At 46.7% G+C, this 24,922-nt stretch overlaps 1 protein-coding gene and 1 long non-coding RNA gene across 2 annotated transcripts; one reads left to right on the top strand and one right to left on the bottom strand.

Annotated features, from left to right (window-relative positions):
- The first annotated feature begins 185 nt into the window (after positions 1-185).
- On the top strand, positions 186-4,337 carry LOC117441720 (uncharacterized). Its single transcript, XR_004551417.2, has 3 exons — positions 186-290; positions 3,173-3,383; positions 4,044-4,337. It is a non-coding gene; the product is annotated as an uncharacterized lncRNA (long non-coding RNA).
- An 11,433-nt stretch (positions 4,338-15,770) lies between these two features.
- On the bottom strand, positions 15,771-17,538 carry LOC117441719 (barH-like 1 homeobox protein). The gene is made up of 3 exons (XM_034077753.1): positions 17,239-17,538; positions 16,604-16,764; positions 15,771-15,920 (listed from the first exon to the last, which is right to left on the bottom strand). Exons 1-3 carry the CDS (start codon positions 17,522-17,524, stop codon positions 15,771-15,773), a joined length of 597 nt encoding a protein of 198 aa, XP_033933644.1. The 5' UTR covers positions 17,525-17,538.
- Positions 17,539-24,922: the final 7,384 nt, after the last annotated feature.

The raw sequence follows: 24,922 nt of genomic DNA, 5'->3' as shown, positions 1-24,922 counted from the left end.
TGTCTCTCCCTCACCTGTCTCTGTCACGTCTGTCTCTCCCCTGTCTGTCTCTCCCCGTCTCCTCTCTCACACCTGTCTCTCCCTCCCACTGTCTGTCCTCTCTCTGTCTCTCTCTCACCTGTCTCTCTCTCACCTGTCTGTCTCTCACCTGTCTTCCTTCACCTGTCTGCTCTGCAGAGCTCCTCTAAAGCTCTGGATCAGGAGACCAGAGAGAGAGCGACGGTTTCTTCAGACAGAGTTTGAAACCTTTGTTCATTCCTACGCTCAGTCGCTGCAGAACGCCAAGAAAGGTGAGCTAATGCTAACGCTAATGTTTAATGCTAACAGTTACCACTCATGTTTAATGCTGACGTCCACCGTAACCACCGGCCCCACCACTGTAACTAGGGATGTCCCGATCATCTTTTTGCTCCCGATCCGATTCCGATCATTTGATGTTGACAATCTGCCGATACTGATTTTTCCCGATCCGATCTTTATGCAATGCATTAAGAGAAAGAAAAGGTAAGAGATAACGGCTGGTCATGCCAACGCGACGAAGTCAGCTATCTTGGCTGTTATTGTGTTGGCCTTTTCTCTGTTCTGGGGCAGTTTCTCTTTCCTTTTGAAAGCCTCTGAAAGTGTCGGTTGTTTCTGTGCCGTTACCCGAGTGGCCGCTGTGTACTCGCCGTGTTGTTGTTGGTGTTTGTTTCTCAGGTGGCGTGTTAGATTGGTCGTGTTGAACGTAGCTCTGTTCTTTCCACCACGCGGAACCTCCGCCTTGCAAACATTGCATCTGGCTGTTATACTGCCTTCGCTTTCAATTTCATAATACTTCCAAACTCCTGACATTTTCTCCGTCCCGACTCCCGAGTCTCCAGCTGAACGTAGCCTCTCGTTAGCTTGCTGCTACTATCAGACACTGCGCCCACTCTGTTGCTTTGAGAGAAATAAAGCAGGTCTGAAAACAAGCCCAAAGAAAGCAACACATACATGATGATGTGTAATTTTAAACCAAAACTAAGTCCTCAGGATGACTTTAAAGACGTGAACATGGTCATTTTTGTTTTGTAACATTAAATAAAATAATACAATGTTTTATATAAAAAATTAAAAAATCCCGATCCCCGATTTTTTTCTCCCGATTCCGATCTTTTGAAAATCACGTGATCGGATCGGGACATCTCTAACTGTAACCACTGGCCCCCCCATTGTAACCACCACCCCCCCATTGTAACCACTGTAACCAAACGCCCCCCCCACTCTCCTCTCACTCTCCTCCCACTCTCCTCTCACTCTCCCACTCTCTCCTCTCACTCTCCTCTCACTCTCCTCTCACTCTCTTCTCCTCTCACCTCCTCCACTCTTCTTCTCCTCTCACTCTCCCTCTCACTCTTCTTCTCCTCTCACTCTCCTCTCACTCTCCTTCTCCTCTCACTCTCCTCTCACTCTCTCTTCTCCTCTCACTCTCCTCTCACTCTCCTTCTCCTCTCACTCTCCTCTCACTCTTCTTCTCCTCTTCACTCTCCTCTCACTCTCACTCTTCTTCTCCTCTCACTCTTCTCTCACTCTTCTTCTCCTCTCACTCTCCTCTCACTCTCCCTCTCCTCTCACTCTCCTCTCACTTTCCTCTCACTCTTCTTCTCCTCTCACTCTCCTCTCACTCTTCTTCTCCTCTCACTCTCCTCTCACTCTTCTTCTCCTCTCACTCTTCTTCTCCTCTCACACTCCGCTCACTCCCGTCTCACTCTCCTCTCACTCTCCTCTCACTCTTCTTCTCCTCTCACTCTCCTCTCACTCTCCTCTCACTCTTCTTCTCCTCTCCTCTCACTCTTCTTCTCCTCTCACTCTTCTTCTCCTCTCACTCTCCTTCTCCTCTCACTCTTCTTCTCCTCTCACTCTCCTCTCATTCTTCTTCTCCTCTCACTCTTCTTCTCCTCTCACTCTCCTCTCACTCTTCTTCTCCTCTCACTCTTCTTCTCCTCTCACTCTTCTCCTCCTCTCACTCTCCTTTAACTCCTCCGGTGACCTTCTTCTATTTGAAGATAGTTTTTTGCCCGGCGCTTGGCCGGTTACCGCTGGTATTAAAAACATGTTGGTGAATGGTTAGGTGGCGCGAAAGTCTGTAGGGAAGGAGCGCGCTCACGCTGCGCTCCGCGAACAGCTGTTTGCTTTTCCCCCAACAACGATAACCGCCTCACGAAACGCTGTAGCGTTGATAAACGAAACAATTTAACACAATTGCTTGTCAAAAGACCTTTACCACAGGACCATTTTCATTTTAAAGCAATATTTAGAGTGGCCCGAGTGGGCAAGTGGAAAGTAGGTGTCCCTTCCTGTCCTAACGTGTCCCTTCCTGTCCTAACGTGTCCCTTCCTGTCCTAACGTGTCCCTCCTGTCCTAACGTGTCCCCTCCTGTCCTAACGTGTCCCCTCCTGTCCTAACGTGTCCCTCCCTGTCCTAACATGTCCCCTCCTGTCCTAACGTGTCCCTCCCTGTCCTAACGTGTCCCTCCCTGTCCTAACGTGTCCCTCCCTGTCCTAACGTGTCCCTTCCTGTCCTAACGTGTCCCTTCCTGTCCTAACGTGTCCCTCCTGTCCTAACGTGTCCCTCCTGTCCTAACGTGTCCCTTCCTGTCCTAACGTGTCCCTCCCTGTCCTAATGTGTCCCTCCTTCTCCTAACGTGTCCCTTCTTCTCCTAACGTGTCCCTCCTGTCCTAACGTGTCCCCTGTCCTAACGTGTCCCTCCTGTCCTAACGTGTCCCTTCCTGTCCTAACGTGTCCCTCCCTGTCCTAATGTGTCCCTCCTTCTCCTAACGTGTCCCTTCTTCTCCTAACGTGTCCCCTCCTGATCCTAACGTGTCCCTGTCCTAACGTGTCCCTCCCTGTCCTAACGTGTCCCCCTCCCTGTCCTAACGTGTCCCTCCTGTCCTAACGTGTCCCTCCTTGTCCTAACGTGTCCCTCCTGTCCTAACGTGTCCCCTCCTGTCCTAACGTGTCCCCCCTTGTCCTAACGTGTCCCTCCCTGTCCTAACGTGTCCCTCCTGTCCTAACGTGTCCCTCCTATCCTAACGTGTCCCTTCCTGTCCTAACGTGTCCCTCTTGTCCCCTCCAGTCCCAACGTGTCCCCTCCTGTCCTAACATGTCCTTCCTGTCCCCTCCTGTCCTAACGTGTCCCTTCTGTCCTCTGCAGCGCTGCAGTCCTTCCCTGCGCTCCTACACCACCTTCCCCGCTCCGCTCAAACACATCTTCCACATCAAGCACCTCCACCTGGGACACACCGCCAAGAGCTTCGGCCTGAGAGACGCTCCGCAGGGCCTCAGCGCCCCCGGGGGGGGCGAAGAGCAAGAAGAAGGGCAACCAGAAGAACAACCAGAAGAGAGGGGGGGGGCGCAGGGAAGAGGTGTGTGTGTGTGTGTGTGTGTGTGTGTGTGTGTGTGTGTGGTGTGTGTGTGTGTGTGTGTGTGTGTGTGTGTGTGTGTGTGTGTGGGTGTGGGTGTGGGTGTGGGTGTGTGGGTGTCAGACAGCAACACACTCTTATATACAGGTGTGTGTTGTTCACAGCTGCTCCTCACAGCGGGCTTGCCTGGACACAGTCTGACCTCACACACACACACACACACACACACACACCTGTAATCATGTCTCTTCTGAGTACTGTGTGAACAGTGTGTTTTGTTTACAGCTTATCTGTTGCTTTGTCTCCAAACACTACAATTCCCATGAGCCTCAGCTGCTGTTAAAGTATTAATTAATGTTTGATATATTATTATAAGATCTAAATGCAGAGTTAGGGTTCATGTAACAAAGAACTGCTAACAGAGCACTTATATACTAACAAAGGACTGGCTCCTCTAAAGCCAGCTGAGCAGCACTTGAACTGATTGGTTCTATGAAACCTGATGTTCTTATATGATTCTGTTTTCCTCAAGGTTGTGTCTTCCTGGTCGAATGCACTTATTGTAAGTCGCTTTGGATAAAAGCGTCAGCTAAATGTAATGTAATGTATTCACATGTAAAGTTTATTAACCTTTAAATGTACTGACTGTGTCGTTGTGTTCAGCTCTGCCAACAGGGAGGAGAGTCTGCTGAGATCTGAGTTCTCTGATGGGAGGGAGGGAGGCAAAGAGAGGAAGAGGAGGAACAAGAAGAAGAGCGGAGGGGAGGAGGAGGAGTGAAGAGGAAGAACAAGAAGAAGACTGGAGGAGGAGGAGGAGTGAAGAGGAGGAACAAGAAGAAGAGGGGAGGAGAAGGAGTGAAGAGGAGGAGGAGTGAAGAGGAAGAACAAGAAGAAGACTGGAGGGGGGGAGGAGGAGGAGGAGGAGGAGGCGAGTTCAGAAGCAGAATGACTTGATGACTGAACTAATAAAATCTCTTTGATATAAAGTGTTTCTTACGCTCTTATTTCTGCGGGATTGTGTTTTACTTTGTAGGAGACTCCGCCCACTACGAATAAAAATGTATTAGCCACACCCCAAGCATTCAGCCACACCCCCAACCAGTAAGCCACACCTCCGGTCATAAAGTCACACCTCTAATCATTAAGCCACACCCCCAATCATTAAGCCACACCTCCAGTCATTAAGCCACACCTCTAATCAGTAAGCCACACCCCCACCCATTAAGCCCAGGCTGAGATAAGTCTCAATCATGTAACCCGGTCTTAGACCGGGCTTCCTATCAATAAGTAACACGCCAGTAAGCCCCTCCCATTGTCAATAAACCCCGCCTCCCATGACTAAACCTGGTCTAAATTCATTAAGCCCCGCCTCCTGTGATTAAGCCCAAGGTTTATTGTTCGAGTCACTAGGCTTGTTTGAGACGAGCGAGACCGACGTAGACCTGCGCAATTGCGATCGCCGTCTTGCTCGTGCGTTGCATGATGGGTAGTCATTTTGTCCGACTTGCTCTGGAGGCTCGCCCACATGAGACTTTGAAATCTCGCGGGACAAAGACGACGCAGCCTTGAGGGCGAGGCGCGGCGGCGCAGTTCCTCTGCACGGGCTGCGGAAGAGAAATGCTTGATGGGAAACGACTCGCTGGTATCTCGAGCTGAGCGCTCATTGGTGGGTTTTTACCCCGTGCTGCTGACGAAGCTCTCCCATTGGCTCGGCTAAAGTTTGTTGTTGTTTGTGTCAGTTTTACTGTTCATACTGCTCTCAGGCTGCTGTGTGTATCTAGTGTATTAATACACACTGTTCATACTGCTCACAGGCTGCTGTGTGTATCTAGTGTATTAATACACACTGTTCATACTGCTCTCAGGCTGCTGTGTGTATCTAGTGTATTAATACACACTGTTCATACTGCTCACAGGCTGCTGTGTGTATCTAGTGTATTAATACACACTTTTCATACTACTCTCAGGCTCGCTCTGTGTGTATCTAGTGTATTAATACACGCTGTTCATACTGCTCTCAGGCTGCTGTGTGTATCTAGTGTATTAATACACACTGTGCACACTGCTCACAGGCTGCTGTGTGTATCCAGTGTATTAATACACACTGTTCATACTGCTCACAGGCTGTTGTGTGTATCTAGTGTATTAATACACACTGTTCATACTGCTCTCAGGCTGCTGTGTGTATCTAGTGTATTAATACACACTGTTCATACTGCTCTCAGGCTGCTGTGTGTATCTAGTGTATTAATACACACTGTTCATACTGCTCACAGGCTGATGTGTGTATCTAGTGTATTAATACACACTGTTCATACTGCTCACAGGCTGCTGCGTGTATCTAGTGTATTAATACACACTGTTCATACTGCTCACAGGCTGCTGCGTGTATCTAGTGTATTAATACACACTTCATACTGCTCACAGGCTGCTGTGTGTATCCAGTGTATTAATACACACTGTTCATACTGCTCTCAGGCTGCTGTGTGTATCTAGTGTATTAATACACACTGTTCTTACTGCTCTCATTGTTGCTGTGGTGTATCTAGTGTATTAATACACACTGTTTCATACTGCTCACCAGGCTGCTGTGTGTATCTATGTATTAATACACACTGTTCATACTGCTCACAGGCTGCTGTTGTATCTAGTGTATTAATACACACTGTTCATACTGCTCTCAGGCTGCTGTGTGTATCTAGTGTATTAATACACACTGTTCATACTGCTCACAGGCTGCTGTTGTATTATTATTAATACACACTGTTCATACTGCTCACAGGCCGAGACAAGGCTTTTAGTGACAATCACGTATTGCTTTACAATTATATGTAAATTAAAAGAATTAAAAAAAAAAGTCTAAATATGATTGCTTTTGGTATTTGTTCAACACATTCGCAGCAGTCGTTAGCGGGAGATGATCTATAAGATTATTATCCGGTAGTGGCTCTACAACACCTATTTTACATCTAGTTTAAATTTCTTCACTTTGTTTCTTTTTCTTTTCACCTTCCTTCTTTTTGTCTTTTTAGTTTTCCGTCCTATGGTCCCTTTTCTTTTCATTCGCATTCTGCGTTTGCTTTTAATTTTTCTTCTCCTTTTCATGTTGCTTTTTCTTTTTCTTCTTTTTTTTTCTTTACTTTTCTATTCTTTTCTGCTAATTGTCGTTTGCGATCTTGAGTGGTATGAGATATACTGTTTCTATAAAGGTTATCTATAATACCATCTTTAAAGAAAGATATTCTTCATATGTCATGTTATCATGGTCCTCTTTTGTCCTAAAGACCTTACATGGATATGATATAGAGGAGAGCTCTTCTTCGGGGACATCCTCTCCCCTACTTTGTAGCATCCAGTCATTAAGCCCATATCCGTTATCCTGGTGATAATAAGGGCAGGCTACATCAGACTTGGTTTTTCTCAGATCCATGGCTAGTTTTAACGGTCGTCCTTAGTTTTATATGATTTGCTGAGTGGGTGGGACATATTGCGTTGAGTGGGAGGCTTCATCTGTAGAAAGTACTCTGTTTGAGGAGATTTCGTTAGGATTCTGACTCTTAATGGCAGTTTGTCATTTTGAGGGTATTTCACTGAAACAAGGCTGTTTTGAACATTTGACAGATGTATGCTTAAATTCTCTGGTAAAGTTACTGAAAGATACACTTTGTGTATAAAAGCTGACAAAGTAGATAATGAAGTACTTTGTGTCAGTAGATTTTGTATAGAATCTTTGACAGATTTATGCTTAATTCTCTCAAGAAGGTTACCGAAAGATACACTTTTGTATTAAAAGCTGAAAAGTAGATAATGAAGTACTTTGTGTCAGTAGATTTGGTTAAGAATCTTTGACAGATTTATGCTTAATTCTCTCAAGAAGGTTACAAAGATACACTTTTGTATTAAAAGCTGAAAAGTAGATAACGAAGGACTTTGTGTCAGTAGATTTGGTTAAGAATCTGACTCTTAATGGCAGTTTGTCATTTTGAGGGTATTTCAGTGAAACAAGGCTGTTTTGAACATTTGACAGATTTATGCTTAAATTCTCTGAGAAAGTTACCGAAAGATACACTTTTCTTTTTAAAAAAGCTGAAAAGATAGATAATGAAGTGTGCTTTGTGTGTACAGACACACAGAAAACACTGAAAAACACAACAAGAAGGACTGTAATACACATGTATCAGACACGCTCCCCTTGCTATAATGATGACAACAGTTTTTAGATGTAAAAAACACTTTTTTTTATTTTTTTCACACACAAAATCAATAGTTATACTGATTGTAGCATCCCCAGGACAGTCTCCAGCTTAGAATTCCCCATATTACTGGAGATATCGTGATGGAGTTTTTCACTTCAGTCAAAATATTCACGTGTATGCTGTTTTCAACACACAGATGCATTACATCTACAAACAGAGCATACAATGAGAGCACATGATACACTTTTGATGTTTGTTTCATTTCTGAGATAATGTTACAGAATGTTTCGGAAAATGAAGATTCCAGGACCACTTTAAATGTTTCGTTTACAATCGTTTCCCAATGACCCGGAATAGTACTGCCAGAACGAACGATATTCAAAATGTCTTCCAGTTTACAAACTTCGGCCATTCTTTTACACAGGGGTCACTACTCATTCTGTTTTCAATCGTCCCCATCACCACACTTATTAAACGGGTAATGACTACATATGATCAATATATACAGAGCGTTTTGCATAGTAGTTTCCCATTTTTATTTTACTTAAAGTCACTGCATCGAACAAGTCCCTGGCTTCTTCTCCATCCAACTGCTGTTTGTTAGTCTTCTTCTTCTCCATCCAACTCTGTATGGATATTTCAAGTCTCTCCTTGAGGCATCTGCATTTTACAAGCTTGTGCTGAAAGGCTTCCGAAGCGCGTCCTGGAAAAGTCATTGTGTACAAATAGTATGTTGAAAATCAAAAAAGAAAACTCAATTCAATACAAATTAATGAATATTTTACCCTGTTCTAAAGTTTTGCACCCTTAAAGAAAAACCCCTTCCTTACCAACTACTTCATATTATACCCTTTGTTAAGTGTTGCGTACATCAGGGTGTATCTCAAAGTATCTTGGTAACATAAAATAACTAAAATATGTAAGTTTATCAGAAAAGAAAAAACCTTGTTTATCTGAACAAGTGTTGCATACGCCAAAGTGTGTTTAAAAGTATCTTAGTAACACAAGAAAAGAGAAAAAGCCTTGATGTCAACAAAACTGTATTTTTCCACTGAAATAGCGTTAAAAAAAAGTGCCTTTAAAGAAAATGTATTCAGACAAAGTATTTTATTTTCAAAAAAAAAAGGTTACATAAAAAGTGTATCTTACAGTTCCTTTGTGAGAGAATTACACCAAATCTGCCAAGTGTCAGGGAAAATTATTAAAATCACAAACTTACCTTTTAGAGAAACAGTCTTTAAGAAAAAATCTAATCAGACTGTACTTCATTTTCTAGTTTTAAGGTTTTGCATCCCTCAAAGTGTGTCTAAAAGTATCTTGGCAAGAGAAAAAAAGCCAAAATCTGCCTTTAAAAGAATCCGAATTCCTTATAAAGTACTTCATATTCAACCATTTTCAGTTTTCAGACACCAAACTGTATCTAAAAGTATCTTGGTAACACAAGAAAAAGAGTAAGTGTAATTTATTCGGTAATGTTACAGAATGTTTCTGAAAAATGAAGATTCCAGGACCACTTTAAATGTTTTCGTTTACAATACTATTACATATAGAGGAGAGCTCTTCTTCGGGAACATCCTCTCCCCTACTTTGTACCATCCAGTCATTAAGCCCATATCCATTATCCTGGTGATAATAAGGGTAGGCTACATCAGAACTTGGGTTTTTCTCAGATCCATGGCTAGTTTTCAACGGTCGTCTTAGTGGGGTCCTTCGTTTTAGATGATTTGCTGAGTGGGGAGGGACTTATTGCGTTGAGTGGGGGGAGTCAGTGTAGAATTGAGAGTTTTTAGAAAAAAGTTCTTTAAGCGTTGTAGGCTTTTTCATCTCATCTCCAGCAATAGGTCATCATTTAAGAACCAGTAATAGTTTTGTCAAGATTCTACAGAAAAAAGTCAAAAAGTATAGTACGTCAGAAATATGTAAAAGTCATATAGTATGTTGACAATCAAAAAAAGAAAACTCAATTCAATACAAATTAATGAATATTTTTACCCTGTTCTAAAGTTTGCACCCTTAAAGAAAAAACCCCTTCCTTACCAACTACTTCATATTATACCCTGTGTTAGTGTTGCGTACATCAGGGTGTATCTCAAAGTATCTTGGTAACATAAAATAACTAAAATATGTAAGTTTATCAGAAAAGAAAAAACCTTGTTTATCTGAACAAGTGTTGCATACACCAAAGTGTGTTTAAAAGTTCTTAGTAACACAAGAAAAAGAGAAGAAAGCGTTAATGTTAAACAAACACTGGATTGTTCCACTGAAATAATAAATAAATAATTTCAAAAAGTGCTCTTAAAAAGAACAAATGTATTCAGATAAAAGTATTTTGTTAGACTATTAAGTCCACGATGGGTTACATTTAACCCCTACCCATTTGTATTATATGTTTGGTTGTCCTAATAAAGCCAGAGTCACCTGAATTAATTTTGTCTCCAGACCTTTTTTATTTTTTACATTTTGTAACAATCTTAAAACATTGTGGTTTGACTCTTTTTAAAAAAGTTCTTTTTCATCTATCATTTTCAACCAAGCAGCAAGAGGTCAAATGTAAGAACAAGTAATAGTTTGTCACGATTTTATGGGAAATAGTCAGAGCGCGATGTCACATCTTAAAGACAGCTTGAACTGGATAAATGGTTAGTCTTTTTCAAACATATCGTACGTTCTGCATGTTAGTATATCTGGCCCTAGACGCATGCCCTCAATAGGGTAGTCAGCCCTTTGGGAAGAGGTGTTTCATTTCACAGATCCACCTTGATTGTTGTTGTGAAGAGGGACGGGGGAGGAACCATTCATAGGATGAAGAAGCATAAACATAACTTGTTTGTAAAACGGACAGCACGTCAGTTTCAAGAAAGATGACACCGTGTTTATGCATGACATGCAACATATCTTGAAGTCCTACAAAAAAAAAAAAGGGTACAAGTATATTGTGTTGAAAATATCGCCAAAAGTCGTAATATTGTATAATGTATTAGTTGCATGTTGTATTTTTGCTAGCAATCACTATGTAGTTTTTTCAAAAATATATGGAAAAAAAGCGAGAAAAGACAAAAAACAAAATACGTTGAAAAGGGGATGAGTATGTCTGGCTCTCGGGGGGTTGGTGTGTTAAGAGTCACAGTCTTAAAGAAAATCTGCTCAGAAAAAGTACTTAACTTTCTACCAGTTGTAAAGTGTCATACATAAAAAACGCTATCAAAAAAGTAAGAGACTTACTGTTCCTTTGTGAGAGAATTACACACAAATCTGCCGAGTGTCTGTAAAAGTCTTAAAAATCACAAAACCTGCCTTTTAGAGAAACAGTCTTTTAAAAAAAGATATGATCAAGGGGGCATTAAGATCTTTAAAACTATTAAAACCCTCTTCAAAGAGGACTTCCCCTTCACTGTCCTGCTTCATTGTAGGATTTCTGCCATGTCTCTACTTCAGTTTGACCATCTCTGTTATTATGTGATGGAATACTAGATAAATAAGTAATTAGATACCTTACCGTTACTGCGCTCATAAAGAATTATAAGAATAAGAATAATGCGTATTGAACTGGTTTAATTCATTAGTGATTTTATTTAAAGAGCCTGTGACACGTTTTTCTCCCATCATCCAAACCCATCACTTTGAGTACATATTGTCCCTTGAAACCGTTACTGAAACTGATGTTGGATATTTGTACTTTGATACCATTAATCCTTCAATGTTGACAATTTTCTGGATCTTCTCGCGGATCTTCAAGTCCCGCCAAATGATGGGTGACGTCATTGCGGGCACAGCGCTCCAGCTGCACCGTCCAGGATCCTCAGCTTCTGCATGTAAACCTTTACTATATATACAGTCAGATGTAAACGCACGACGGCGCACACAGCAGCAAGCTCAGACAGCGATGACAGGTTCATGTTGAACGTGTCTGAGAGCTCATATGAGGCTGAAGGATCGGTTTATGTTGTATCTTCTAAGTTTAGGAATGAGGTGCGTCAATATGGGCGATCATATGGTCATGTAGCCAGTGGTGGACTGGGACTACAAATCATCCCGGGACTCTCGACCGGCCCACTTCGGTACCGGCTAGTAAGCTGGTCAACGGTGGGGAGCGGGGGATGTAAAATACAAATATAATGTATAATGTCTGTGTCTTTGACATTAGCGCTGCTAGCCACCTGTGCCCTGTACTACGAAGCCAGTTCAACAGACCTGGATATGTTTGAGTAACAAACAAACAACAACAAACTAACAAACGAGATCTCGCTAATCGGTCCTACGACGCTGGTTATCAACTCGGTAAATCAAGCCAGGGTTTCTCTTTCCAGCTGAGAGCGCGTTCACGTCTAAGACACGATCTGACTTAATTACATTTGTCTCGAGTGTTTCGTCAACATAATGTGTTAAATAATACTTCTGCATCCAGTCTGTGACACTGAGTGCTGCACGGCCAGATGAGGAGAAGCTGACTCAGATCAGGAAATATATGATATATTATGATATTATATGATCGATGATCTGATTGATGATGTAATATGAATGATAAGTGCGACACGTCGGCGTCTTCTCTGCATACGGCAGTTTAAACTGTATTTCCTTTATCCTGTAATATGACTTGAGAGATTTAAACTCCGCACACTGAGCTGATCTCTTTTCTATAGACGCCGGAGGCGGGCAGCGTCAGGTCAAATAAGTTATTTAGCCTTCTCAAAACCTGAGCCTCACGCGCCGCCTATGGGGGATGTGCTAGTTACTTATCCCACTCGCACCCAGCCACGTAAACTGTCAACGGGGGGAGCCTCGCTGCGGGGAAACGGTGGACCTAGTGTCCCGATCGGAGTGGGAATAATAATAATAATCCGCTGCATTTTATCTATTAATTTCCCCAACATTGTGGTAAAAAACACACGTTATAATCCATGTTGGTGTACTACAACTACAAAAAGCATCGGTTTGTTTTCTCATCAGGAATGCAGGACCGGCTCAAACAAACGATTTTTAATCATCATCCTCACGATCATTTAATGCATCATATGTTCTCCGAATTGACATGAAAGCACTAATAAATGTAGTTTCATCCACTTGAGTTTATAAACCACAAAAAATAATCGATTTGTTTTTATATCACATCCGACGGGAGGAAATTCAGCAGCTTCTCACTCCCGATTTTTAATCCTAATGTAATCATCATCTTCACCACGATCATTTATGTTTATGTCGCCGAATTGACATGAAAGCACTGACAAATATGAATATACTGTAGTCAACTTCATTAAAACGTTATTAACGTGCCTAAACTCAGTAATTCACCATTTCTACGCATGACAACACACGTTGTCCGTGTTTGGCTCTCGAAGCGTTCCCCGCATTGACGTCACTTCCGGCTTCCCCCAAAACTTCAAAATGAGTGAAGGAATTTCCTTCCCCGCGATGTTCGAAATTATTGATATTTAACGAAACGGTATCGCTTTTTCTTTTTTTTAAACTGACGGTTCGAGATTACTAGTAGCCCAATATTTCATTGCACAACAGTTGTTGGGATGGTGTCACAGGCTCTTTAAGGTAATTAGTTAGAAGCCCTATTTATCAGTATGTCTGCACAGCAGTTACAATGGCAAACTACATTAACACAGAATTGTCCCCATTCTTTCTTTAATAGTTATTAACATTAGATATTTTTAATGAGATATGGGACCGCAAAACAAAAGATATCCCTGGTTTTCATTTGAAAAATCAAGTCACTGAATGCAAGTAGTTGCCTTAGCTTATTTTGTTATGAGATGATGATGATATGAATTACTGTTCAAATTAGTTAATGTAATAATCGTTTGGTTATTTTATGCATAGCCTAATGTTACATTTATGTGCTTAAGAATGCCTTCAAGACAGAGGAGACTGAAGCATATCTTCGGCTGTAGGTGTCTGAACCCGGCATACAAATTGCATTCGTTTCTGGACTGGAGCACCCAACGGATGGCTGTAAGTTGTCACCGGTGTCTCGCTGATTAAACTCATATCAAGACGTCTCTTGGCCATTTTCTCTCGACTTGAAAAATATTTAAGAGTGACGCTGGCTTTTTTATTTAGACAGCCTCTAAAGCGAGAGGGGGTGAGGGGCGGGGAAAGTGTGTGTGTGTGTGTTGTGTGTGTGTGTGTGTGTGTGTGTGTGTGTGTGTGTGTGTTTGTGTGTTCCCCCTCCTTCACCATATGTTTTCTCCCCTCATGTCCCCTCATGTCATGTTTGCAAAAACAGAGAGGTTTAAATATATGTTTTTAGATGCTTTTACTTTTGATTAATTTCATGTTATTTGCAAGTATTTGTAAGTTACATTCGATACTGTATACAGGATTAACCACACAGGAAGTGGTTAGGAGGCGGGACATATATCCTAGGCATATTAATTGATTGAAAACAACGGCATTTTATTTTTCTCATTTGTTTTAATTTTAATTTTAATTTTATTTTGTAAACCGGAAGCGGGGGGCGGGACATCCGCCGGAAGCGGGGGCGGGACATCCGGTCGAACGAGGCGGGACTTCCGGTAGAACGAGGCGGGACTTCCGGTTTCAAAATAAAAAGGCGGGGACTTCCGGCCAAAAAGGGGCGGGGCGACCTGTCACTTTTTCTGCATACTAATGAGATTGATATGGCATTTGTAACACTACTCAGACTCCACCATCAGACTGGCAGTGGTTACAGACCCCACCATCAGACTGGCAGTGTTACAGACCCCACCATCAGACTGGCAGTGGTTACAGACCCCACCATTCAGACTGGTAGTGGTTACAGACCCCACCATCAGACTGGCAGTGGTTACAGACCCCACCATCAGACTGGCAGTGGTTACAGACCCCACCATCAGACTGGCAGGGGCTACAGACCCCACCATCAGACTGGCAGCGGTTACAGACCCCACCATCAGACTGGCAGTGGTTACAGACCCCACCATCAGACTGGCAGTGGTTACAGACCCCACCATCAGACTGGCAGTGGTTACAGACCCCACCATCAGACTGGCAGTGGTTACAGACCCCACCATTCAGACTGGTAGTGGTTACAGACCCCACCATCAGACTGGCAGTGGTTACAGACCCCACCATCAGACTGGCAGTGGTTACAGACCCCCACGGTTCGCTGACGACCGGACGTTCTGTGATTCTCCAGAACACACAGAGGGCCAGTCCCCCCATTATTTTCGATGAGAGATGAGCCGATCGCCACTGGGCTTTCAACTAAAGACACAGCCACGCAAAAACTGCGGCATGTACAGCTCCTTATGGGTACTGCAATTAGTGAAGTGCGCTGCCAGCCCTGGTCGTTTCATCACCACGGAGGAAGGCAGCAGAAAGTCGACTGAGTTAAAGAGAGCGGGCCTAGAAGTTATCCTTCTGCGCTGCGTTGCGTGCATGGCGTGCATGGCGTGGCATGGCGTGCATGGCTTCCTTCTGCAGGGGGAGACGCGCTCTGCAAGAGCGGGTGGGGGGAGGGGTTTCTAAAGTCAAAGACGAATCTTGATTGGGGCCAAATCTGACCCCGAGTCACCCAAAACAATGCTGCTGGGTCCCGGACCCCCAACACCAAATTATACACTTCTTTTTTAGAGACCTTCAGACTTGGCAAAAATTGTCCAAATCAGTTTTGTAGTGTTTATAAAGCTGGAGGACATCATGAAGCCTTGTGGAGACCCCAAACAACACCAGGGTCAAGACCGTTAGATATCTCTACAGAAAACTCCCCTCTGATTTCTCTCAGGTTAATAAAACAGTGTTTTTTAAGGATTCTCCTCAGACTGTTCCCCTGCACCTGATACCTGTCAGGGTCCCAGTCCTCTGACCCGACAGGTCGCCCCCTCACCTGCAGACACACAGATGGTGCGTTCAGGTGCTTCACGTGGAAACGCCCTCTATAAAGAAGACCTGTGTCTGTGTTTAAAAACCAGTCGGGAACCCTTTCTCCAATTATTCCACACCACGGATAGAGATCGCTCCTGGATCCGCTCCAGATGTAGATCCGCTCCAGATTGAGATCCGCTCCAGATGTAGATCCGCTCCAGATGTAGATCCGGTCCAGATTTAGATCCAGTCCAGATGTAGATCCGGTCCAGATGTAGATTCCGGTCCAGATGTTCCTCCTCACCATGTTTGATGGGAATCGGAGCGTCAGTTTTCCCAGCGGCGGGATCAAAGAGTCCTCCTGGTTTTATTTGGTTAATAATCAGAAGTTTAGTTCATTAGGGGCGGGGGCTTGGTGGTAGAGGGGGGCGTGGCCTCGGTACAGGTACATGTCCAGGGTGGGGGCGGCGGGAGGAAACAGGAAGTGGGGGGGCAAGAACATCAGCTCCATCCCAACGGACTGACGCTTCCACTTCGTCCTGAGAGGAGATTATTATCATTAGCTGATTCTGCTGACAGAGCATCATCATCATCATCATCATCATCATCATCATCATCATCATCATCATCATCATCCTCTCCTGTACAAGTTATTATTTATCTTTGCAAATGATGTTATTTTATTCAAACACATGGCTTTCTTCAACAGAAAAAAGATTTGCTAACTTTTTTATGGAGAAATTGAAAAATAGGTGGAGAAAAAACATGTTTTACTGTGTGTGTGTGTGTGTGTGTGTGTGTGTGTGTGTGTGTGTGTGTGTGGTGTGTGTGTGTGTGTGTGTGTGTGTGGGGGGGGGTGGGTGTGTGTGTGTGTGTGTGGGGGGGGGTGGGTGTGTGTGTGTGTGTGTGTGGTGTGTGTGTGTGTGTGTGTGGTGTTGTGTGTGGGTGTGGGTGGGGTGGGTGTGTGTGTGTGTGGTGGGGGGGGGGGGTGGTGTGTGGTGTGTGTGTTGTGTGTGTGTGTGGTGTGTGGGTGGGTGGTGTGTGTGTGTGTTTTGTGTGTGTGCGGGGGGGTGGGTGTGTGTGTGTGTCGTGTGTGGGGGGGGGTGGGTGTGTGTGTGTGTGTGTGTGTGTTGTGGGGGGGGGGTGTGTGCATGTGTGTGTGTGTGTGTGTGTGTGTGTGGTGTGTTCCCTGCGGTTCTGGTCCCCGGTCTTCACCTGACCGTGTCTCTCAGCTGCAGCTCGGGCGCCAGCCTCATGCGGTCCTGGACGCTCAGGTACCTCTGGCTCTGGAAGCTCCTCTCCAGGCGGAGCAGCTTGCTGTTCGCTGAACGCCGTGCGCGCCTTCCGGCCTTTCTTCAGCCGCTGCACCCCACTCTCTGGGAACAGGGGGGGGGGGTTTATAGAGGACAACACGCAGAATGTATCTTCTCCGCCAGCAGCCTGCGGTCTTACCTGGTCTACAGCTCAACCCTACCCTGCTCCACCTGTTAGCATCTGCTCACAGTCTGGTGGTCACTCATTCAGCTTCTGAAACTCATCTTTTATTGTTTAATAAGCTTTATTATTTAGGATTCATTTTCATTTAATTAAAAACTAAATTCAATTTGATTAAATAATTTTTTTTAAAAGCTCTTTTGTTTTTAATAATAATATGTTAACTTGTAATATGGGGTTTTGATGAACAGTCCGAGCATCAAACTAACTCATCTTTTAGTTCATGCATTAATAATTATACCAGCTTCATGTTGCCTCGAAACATCATCTCAAACTGAAACAATGAACTTGTTCCATAAAAACACTGATTATTTATAATAACAATGCATTTTCTTTTTAATTATTATTTTATTTACCTCTAAATTCGCTGTCAGGAGAGGAGCTGCCGAGACTTCTATCCCGAAATCCTCCCGGGTCACAGAGCACCGGGACCGGGTCACAGAGCACCGGGACCGGGTCACAGAGCACCGGGATCGGGTCACAGAGCACCGGGACCGGGTCACAGAGCGGCCGACAGTCCGCTAAGATGTCCCGGATCAGGAAGGATGGACCGGGCCTCGGCGCGGACTGCGGCCAGGGTGCAGGCTCTCTGAGCGGGGGGCGAGGCTCCGAGCAGCCGCGGCAGAACGCAGGAAGCTCCATGTCCCGCGGAGACTCACCAGAGGAGCGGCAGGGGCTCCGGGACTCTGAAGATACAACTTTAAATACCAGATGTAATCTCTCCTCTCCCCTCTCCCCTCTCTCCTCTCTCCTCTCTCCTCTCTTCGGATGCACTTTTAAAGTTTTTTAAATAATAGCAAGGATCAGATTTACTAAATAAAAAAGTCTAAACTGAAGTTCAGCAGCTCGACACACAGACAGAAGATATGAAGAGTAATCACCTGCTCCTCCTCTCAGTGAGTGCGTGCGTGTGTGTGTGGTGAGTGCGCGTGTGTGTGTGTGGTGAGTGTGTGTGTATTCAGTCATCGTGGGGACCGTCTCTCCTTTGGGACAAATAGCTGTAAACCATTGTTGGATCTTCTGATGATGAACACCTGGTTTCCTGTCAGCGTGAGACCGGATCAAACACGCGAGTGAAGCCGAGAGAGAGAGAGAGAGAGAGAGAGAGAGAGAGAGAGAGAGAGAGAGAGAGACGATCAAGCGGAACAAATGATACGATTTGAGAAAGCGTGAAGTCTCTCAGAAATAACCCGCAGCTCAGATTCTGGTATTTACTGACTTATCTATGTGGCAGAGCGACATCTCTTCAGCTCGCGTCCTCGTGAGCCTCAGGAGAACAACCAGTGGGAGAAGGGGGTCATGCAGCCCCTATATATACTATATAATATATATACTATATAATATACTATATTGTAGTGCCGAGAGATATGGAGTCAGAGGCGGTGCATCGAAGGTGCAAAAGGGAACTTTAATGAGGAGCTGCAAAGGACATGTTGTCGGGTCGCAGCCCGGGTCGACAAGAGAGAGAGCCAAGAGGGCACACCTATTTATAGGTAACCCATAACATGTCCGTGTGGGAACAATAACCGCAACTGTAGTTCCATGTTTGAATTATGTCCCAGTGGTTAAATAGGTGGTCACCACACAAGCCCCCCCAGAATTCAAACATGGCAACAAAATATATCCCCACGTCCGTGGAGGAAGCACCACAAGGGCAGAGGAGGGTGGGGGCGAAAGGGGGCCGCAGGAGAGGGCAGGGGCCCTAACGAGGGCGAGGGCACCCACACACCGGGGGCGGGCCGTCGTAAGGGGGCCGCACTAGGTGTTGCGGAGAACCCAGCAGGAAAGAGGGCAACCCGGCCGCAGGCAGACGCACCACGGCGGCGGGCATGAAGTCCTCAGCAGGTGCTGAGGCATCACCCGGGAAGCAGGAGAGGCCAGACAGGGTCCCGGAGCGCGCCACCCATGGGCCGATGGAGCATGGGCGACGTCCGGAACTGTCGAGGCGAGAGGGGGTCCAGGAGTGCGCCACCCAGGCGTCGATGAACGTGAGTGGCGTCTGGATATCCCCGGAAGGCAGGAGAGGCCAAACAGGCTCCGGAGCGCGCCACCCACGGGCCGATGGCAGCATGGGCGACGTCCAAAACCGTTGAGGCGAGACGGGGTCCAGGAGTGCACCACCCAGGCGTCGATGATACCGTGAGTGGCGTCTGGAACCGCCGTCGAGGTGGTGAAAAAAATGAGAGTGTCCACATGAGGTCAACCGGCTGGTCGAACCTCCTCTCCGGCATCGGAAAAAAAAATTGTTAACAGTCAGATGTCAACACGTCGTTAGTTGCTAGCCGTTAGCTGCCGCTGCTAGTTGTCGTTAGCTGTTAGCCGTTGTTAGCTGTCGTTGTTAGCCGTCGGTAGCTGTTAGCTGTCGTTGTTAGCCGTCGGTAGCTGCTAGCCGTTAGCTGTAGTGGTTAGCTGTTAGCTGGTGTCGACGGCCGCTAGCCGGAAGCCGTTAGCTGGCTGCCATGGGTAGCTGCTAGCCGTCGTTAGCCCCTCGTGGTTAGCCGCTAGTCGTCGTCAGCCCGCGCAGCCAGGACGTGCAGCCGCACGCCCCGAAGAAACAAGCCCACGAGGTAGCAATCGGTTTGCTGGTCGACCCAGCAGGTCGTGCATCGTCCCCCTGCTGGTTGGAAAGCCGATGCAGGAACGGCGAGCAACGTCCCCAGCTCTTCTGCGGGGCGCGCACCGAGCCTCAGTCCGCGTGCCGGTGGCAGCCACGGACGATTCCAAAAATCCCCAGCATTTCGAGAAAGAAACATGAGTTCCTTTTGCCGTGTTCGGGTCCGTCCCGGAAACTTCTCGAGACGTGTCAGGGTCACCAGTGTAGTGCCGAGAGATATGGAGTCAGAGGCGGTGCATCGAAGGTGCAAAAGGGAACTTTAATGAGGAGCAGAAAAGGACATGTTGTCGGGTCGCAGCCCGGGTCGACAAGAGAGAGAGCTAAGAGGGCACACCTATTTATAGGTAACCCATAACATGTCCGTGTGGGAACAATAACCGCAACTGTAGTTCCATGTTTGAATTATGTCCCAGTGGTTAAATAGGTGGTCACCACAACATAATATATATACTATATAATATACTTTTAACCAGCTTTTCGAGATTGGAAAGATTGTGTAGAAAACGATTAGCTGTTAAAAAGTTGGCTAAGTGTTTATTCTTCAGCCCAGCCCTCATCTGGTTGGCCGGATACATGTGTCCGTCACGTGGTTATGATTGGACCCGTTCACACATCCATGAACTATATTGGGATGCTCACACGCCGCACGCTGAGGCAACTCGCGTCACGTGGACCCTCAGAGGGGTTTCAAGTGGAAAGGCCACGCCCCTCTTTTGCCTCACAGCTGTGTGTGAGCCAATGGGGAGGCTGCTGGTGGAGGAAAGCGTCCTTATCACTGACCCGGCTGCGCTTCTCAACATGACCCAGAGACAGGGCCGCCCCTACAGGCCAATCCCGCAGGCAGCACGGGGCCCGCCTTGCGCAGGGGGCCCCGTGCTGAGGGCCCCGTCCTGAGGACCTCAGCTGCTGTGCGCAGTTCTCCGCGCACCCCCCGCGAGAGTGAGGGGTGACAAGGGGAGCACGTCTGTAACCCGACACCGTTGCAATGAATCGACATCTGACCAATCACGGCTTTGATACGGCCACTAGTGCAGGTGAAGAGATGTCGGTGCAAAGACAGTTTCAGTCCGGAGCGAGCAAGAGGGGAAAACAAAACATGGAGAAACTGGAGCGTCACTCGAAGGTGGGGTATTGTTTGAGTCAAATTGCCATTAAAACACCAGCTGCCACTCAGCACATGAAGAAGGCGGTCTCTGCAGAGCATCCGGCCAATGGAGATGCACTTATTTCCAGCATTCTTTATTGAACATTCATTCAAGTCTGTGATGCTTGTATCTGCTGACGTGCAGGAGGAGGAGACTCTGTCTGTCTATTGGCTGACAGAACAGTTCAAGTTTACAGCCTGAAAAACATGGAGCATTTTTTCGCCTTTTATTCATTTTTATGTCAATTTGCACATTTCATGGTGACGCTCAGCCTCTCCCCTTAACTCCTAACAGTCATCATCATGGTGACGCTCAGCCTCTCCCCTTAACTCCTAACAGTCATCGTCATGGTGACGCTCAGCCTCTCCCCTTAACTCCTAACAGTCATCGTCATGGTGACGCTCAGCCTCTCCCCTTAACTACTAACAGCCATCATCATGGTGACGCTCAGCCTCTCCCCTTAACTCCTAACAGTCATCGTCATGGTGACGCTCAGCCTCTCCCCTTAACTCCTAACAGTCATCGTCATGGTGACGCTCAGCCTCTCCCCTTAACTCCTAACAGCCATCGTCATGGTGACGCTCAGCCTCTCCCCTTAACTCCTAACAGTCATCGTCATGGTGACGCTCAGCCTCACCCCTTAACTCCTAACAGTCATCGTCATGGTGACGCTCAGCCTCTCCCCTTAACTCCTAACAGTCATCGTCATGGTGACGCTCAGCCTCTCCCCTTAACTCCTAACAGTCATCGTCATGGTGACGCTCAGCCTCTCCCCTTAACTCCTAACAGTCATCGTCATGGTGACGCTCAGCCTCTCCCCTTAACTCCTAACAGTCGTCATGGTGACGCTCAGCCTCTCCCCTTAACTCCTAACAGTCCGTCATGGTGACGCTCAGCCTCTCCCCTTAACTCCTAACAGTCGTCATGGTGACGCTCAGCCTCTCCCCTTAACTCCTAACAGTCATCGTCATGGTGACGCTCAGCCTCTCCCCTTAACTCCTAACAGCCATCGTCATGGTGACGCTCAGCCTCTCCCCTTAACTCCTAACAGTCATCGTCATGGTGACGCTCAGCCTCTCACCTTAACTCCTAACAGTCATCGTCATGGTGACGCTCAGCCTCTCCCCTTAACTCCTAACAGTCATCGTCATGGTGACGCTCAGCCTCTCCCCTTAACTCCTAACAGTCATCGTCATGGTGACGCTCAGCCTCTCCCCTTAACTCCTAACAGTCATCGTCATGGTGACGCTCAGCCTCTCCCCTTAACTCCTAACAGTATCGTCATGGTGACGCTCAGCCTCTCCCCTTAACTCCTAACAGTCATCGTCATGGTGACGCTCAGCCTCTCCCCTTAACTCCTAACAGTCGTCATGGTGACGCTCAGCCTCCCCCCTTAACTCCTAACAGTCCGTCATGGTGACGCTCAGCCTCTCCCCTTAACTCCTAACAGTCATCGTCATGGTGACGCTCAGCCTCTCCCCTTAACTCCTAACAGTCATCGTCATGGTGACGCTCAGCCTCTCCCCTTAACTCCTAACAGCCATCGTCATGGTGACGCTCAGCCTCTCCCCTTAACTCCTAACAGTCATCGTCATGGTGACGCTCAGCCTCTCCCCTTAACTCCTAACAGTCATCGTCATGGTGACGCTCAGCCTCTCCCCTTAACTCCTAACAGTCGTCATGGTGACGCTCAGCCTCTCCCCTTAACTCCTAACAGTCATCGTCATGGTGACGCTCAGCCTCTCCCCTTAACTCCTAACAGTCGTCATGGTGACGCTCAGCCTCTCCCCTTAACTCCTAACAGTCCGTCATGGTGACGCTCAGCCTCTCCCCTTAACTCCTAACAGTCATCATCATGGTGACGCTCAGCCTCTCCCCTTAACTCCTAACAGTCATCGTCATGGTGACGCTCAGCCTCTCCCCTTAACTCCTAACAGCCATCGTCATGGTGACGCTCAGCCTCTCCCCTTAACTCCTAACAGTCATCGTCATGGTGACGCTCAGCCTCTCCCCTTAACTCCTAACAGTCATCGTCATGGTGACGCTCAGCCTCTCCCCTTAACTCCTAACAGTCGTCATGGTGACGCTCAGCCTCTCCCCTTAACTCCTAACAGTCGTCATGGTGACGCTCAGCCTCTCCCCTTAACTCCTAACAGTCATCGTCATGGTGACGCTCAGCCTCTCCCCTTAACTCCTAACAGTCATCGTCATGGTGACGCTCAGCCTCTCCCCTCAACTCCTAACAGTCATCGTCATGGTGACGCTCAGCCTCTCCCCTTAACTCCTAACAGTCATCGTCATGGTGACGCTCAGCCTCTCCCCTTAACTCCTAACAGTCATCGTCATGGTGACGCTCCGCCTCTCCCCTTAACTCCTAACAGTCATCATGGTGACGCTCAGCCTCTCCCCTTAACTCCTAACAGTCATCGTCATGGAGACGCTCAGCCTCTCCCCTTAACTCCTAACAGTCATCGTCATGGAGACGCTCAGCCTCTCCCCTTAACTCCTAACAGTCATCGTCATGGTGACGCTCAGCCTCTCCCCTTAACCCCTAACGGCCCGTCCACACAGCGGCGTTGGAAGCTTCTTCACTTTGAATGGGGTGACATCACTTTTCGCCGAACTGCATTGTGGGAAGCAGAGCGGAGCGTTCCTGGCGTCAAGCTGCAAAAGTTGAGCAATGTTCAACGTTTGAAGCTTCTGAAGCTTTCGGTGGAAGCGTCAGCCAATCAAAGCGCTGCTTGTGTGTCCGGGGCGGGAGATTCATGTGATTGGTTGTTGGTGGAGCTTCAGACACGCCCGCCGGCAAGCTTTTTCCAAAGCCGCTGTGTGGACGGGCCGTGACAGTCATCGTCATGGTGACCACAACACAGAGAAACACTGATAGGAATGTGTGTGTAGTTGTTGGTACATTGCTGACAGAGGGAACTACGTTTAATACACATTTAAGAAGTATCAGTTTTGGAGCATGTTTTGTCTTGACTATATTACAACTATATTATAATAAAATATAGTATTTATATTATTGAATTAGACTAGAAGTAGTTTATTTGCATTAATTATATTTTAATCTTTTTGAGGCTAGTATTTGGCAGGAAATGCAGACGCACACTGAACGGCATAAATGCACATTTACCGTTTACCTCACTGTATACAAAGTAACTGTTGATAATAATAATAATAAACAGGAATTATATTTGCAAAGTTCTTTGTTTCCAAAAAAAATGTCTTCACTCCTGTCGGTCGGGGGGGGGGGGGGGGCTCATCTCACAATGTCGCTTGGGGCCCCAAGTTGGCCAGGGGCGGCCCTGCCCAGAGAGCACCTCGACGAAGCCCTCAAAGACTCCTCTTGGAGAAGAATCCCCTCTATGAGGGAGGAGGAGGAGGAGGGGGAGGAGGAGGAGGAGGAGGAGGGAGGAGGAGGGAAAGACAGCTTCTGGGATGTGGTGTACTGCCCACTGTCTTCTTGTCTTCGTGCTCCTCCATCCGTAAAGACCAACAACATCCAGTTGTTCCACGAATGGAGAGATGGAAGGTTTGCGCGCTCTCCAGACCGTTCACCACGTTGTGAGACGAGCTCTGAAGAAGCGTTTCTGTGTGAATCAGCGCCTCTCCTATCTGCAGATATCGGCCTCAGCTGGAGAACACCCGCCCAGGGCCAAGACCTGCTTCTAGGGGTGCAGTTTCCGTGGCCCGGTCAATGATACCGGGGTCGGTGCGGTCGACAAGACCATGCATCTCGATGTTCACCTGTCACCCAGACATCGTGTGTACATGGAAAGATATAGACGTTGTATCAAGATTATTATTTCATACAAGTGTGTACTGCTCTCACATTGTATTCGATGATTTCTGATCATGCATGGAGCTTGTTGAGTGGGAGCAGCAGACACTCCGAGGTGGCTTCCCTGACCGTTCAGCCGGGTCGGGGCTCCTGTCCTCGTGGAGGTCGAGGTGGACGGGCTACAAGCAGGAAGCTGAGCTCATCACCACGGCGACAGAGCGGAGAGCCAGGTAGCGTCTTCCACCCGATCAAAGAGAAGAAGCTCAAGACCACGGAAGGTCTGCCTCACATCCTCACAAGGAAAGGTAGTGAGACGTCCCGATACCTGAGGTCGACTGTATTATTGAAATGAAGTATTTTAATGACCCCATATGTTGTAATGAAGCTCTATCAATATCACTCCAGCTCATCAGGGTGCCGCCTGCACCCTGTCCGCACCCTGTCCGCACCCTGTCCGCACCCTGTCCGCACCCTGTCCGCTCACAACGCGCTGCCGC

The sequence above is a fragment of the Pseudochaenichthys georgianus genome, unplaced genomic scaffold (assembly GCF_902827115.2).
Source record: "Pseudochaenichthys georgianus unplaced genomic scaffold, fPseGeo1.2 scaffold_1935_arrow_ctg1, whole genome shotgun sequence".
NCBI classification, from domain to species: domain Eukaryota; kingdom Metazoa; phylum Chordata; class Actinopteri; order Perciformes; family Channichthyidae; genus Pseudochaenichthys; species Pseudochaenichthys georgianus.
This window is presented reverse-complemented; position numbering and strand designations above follow the sequence as displayed.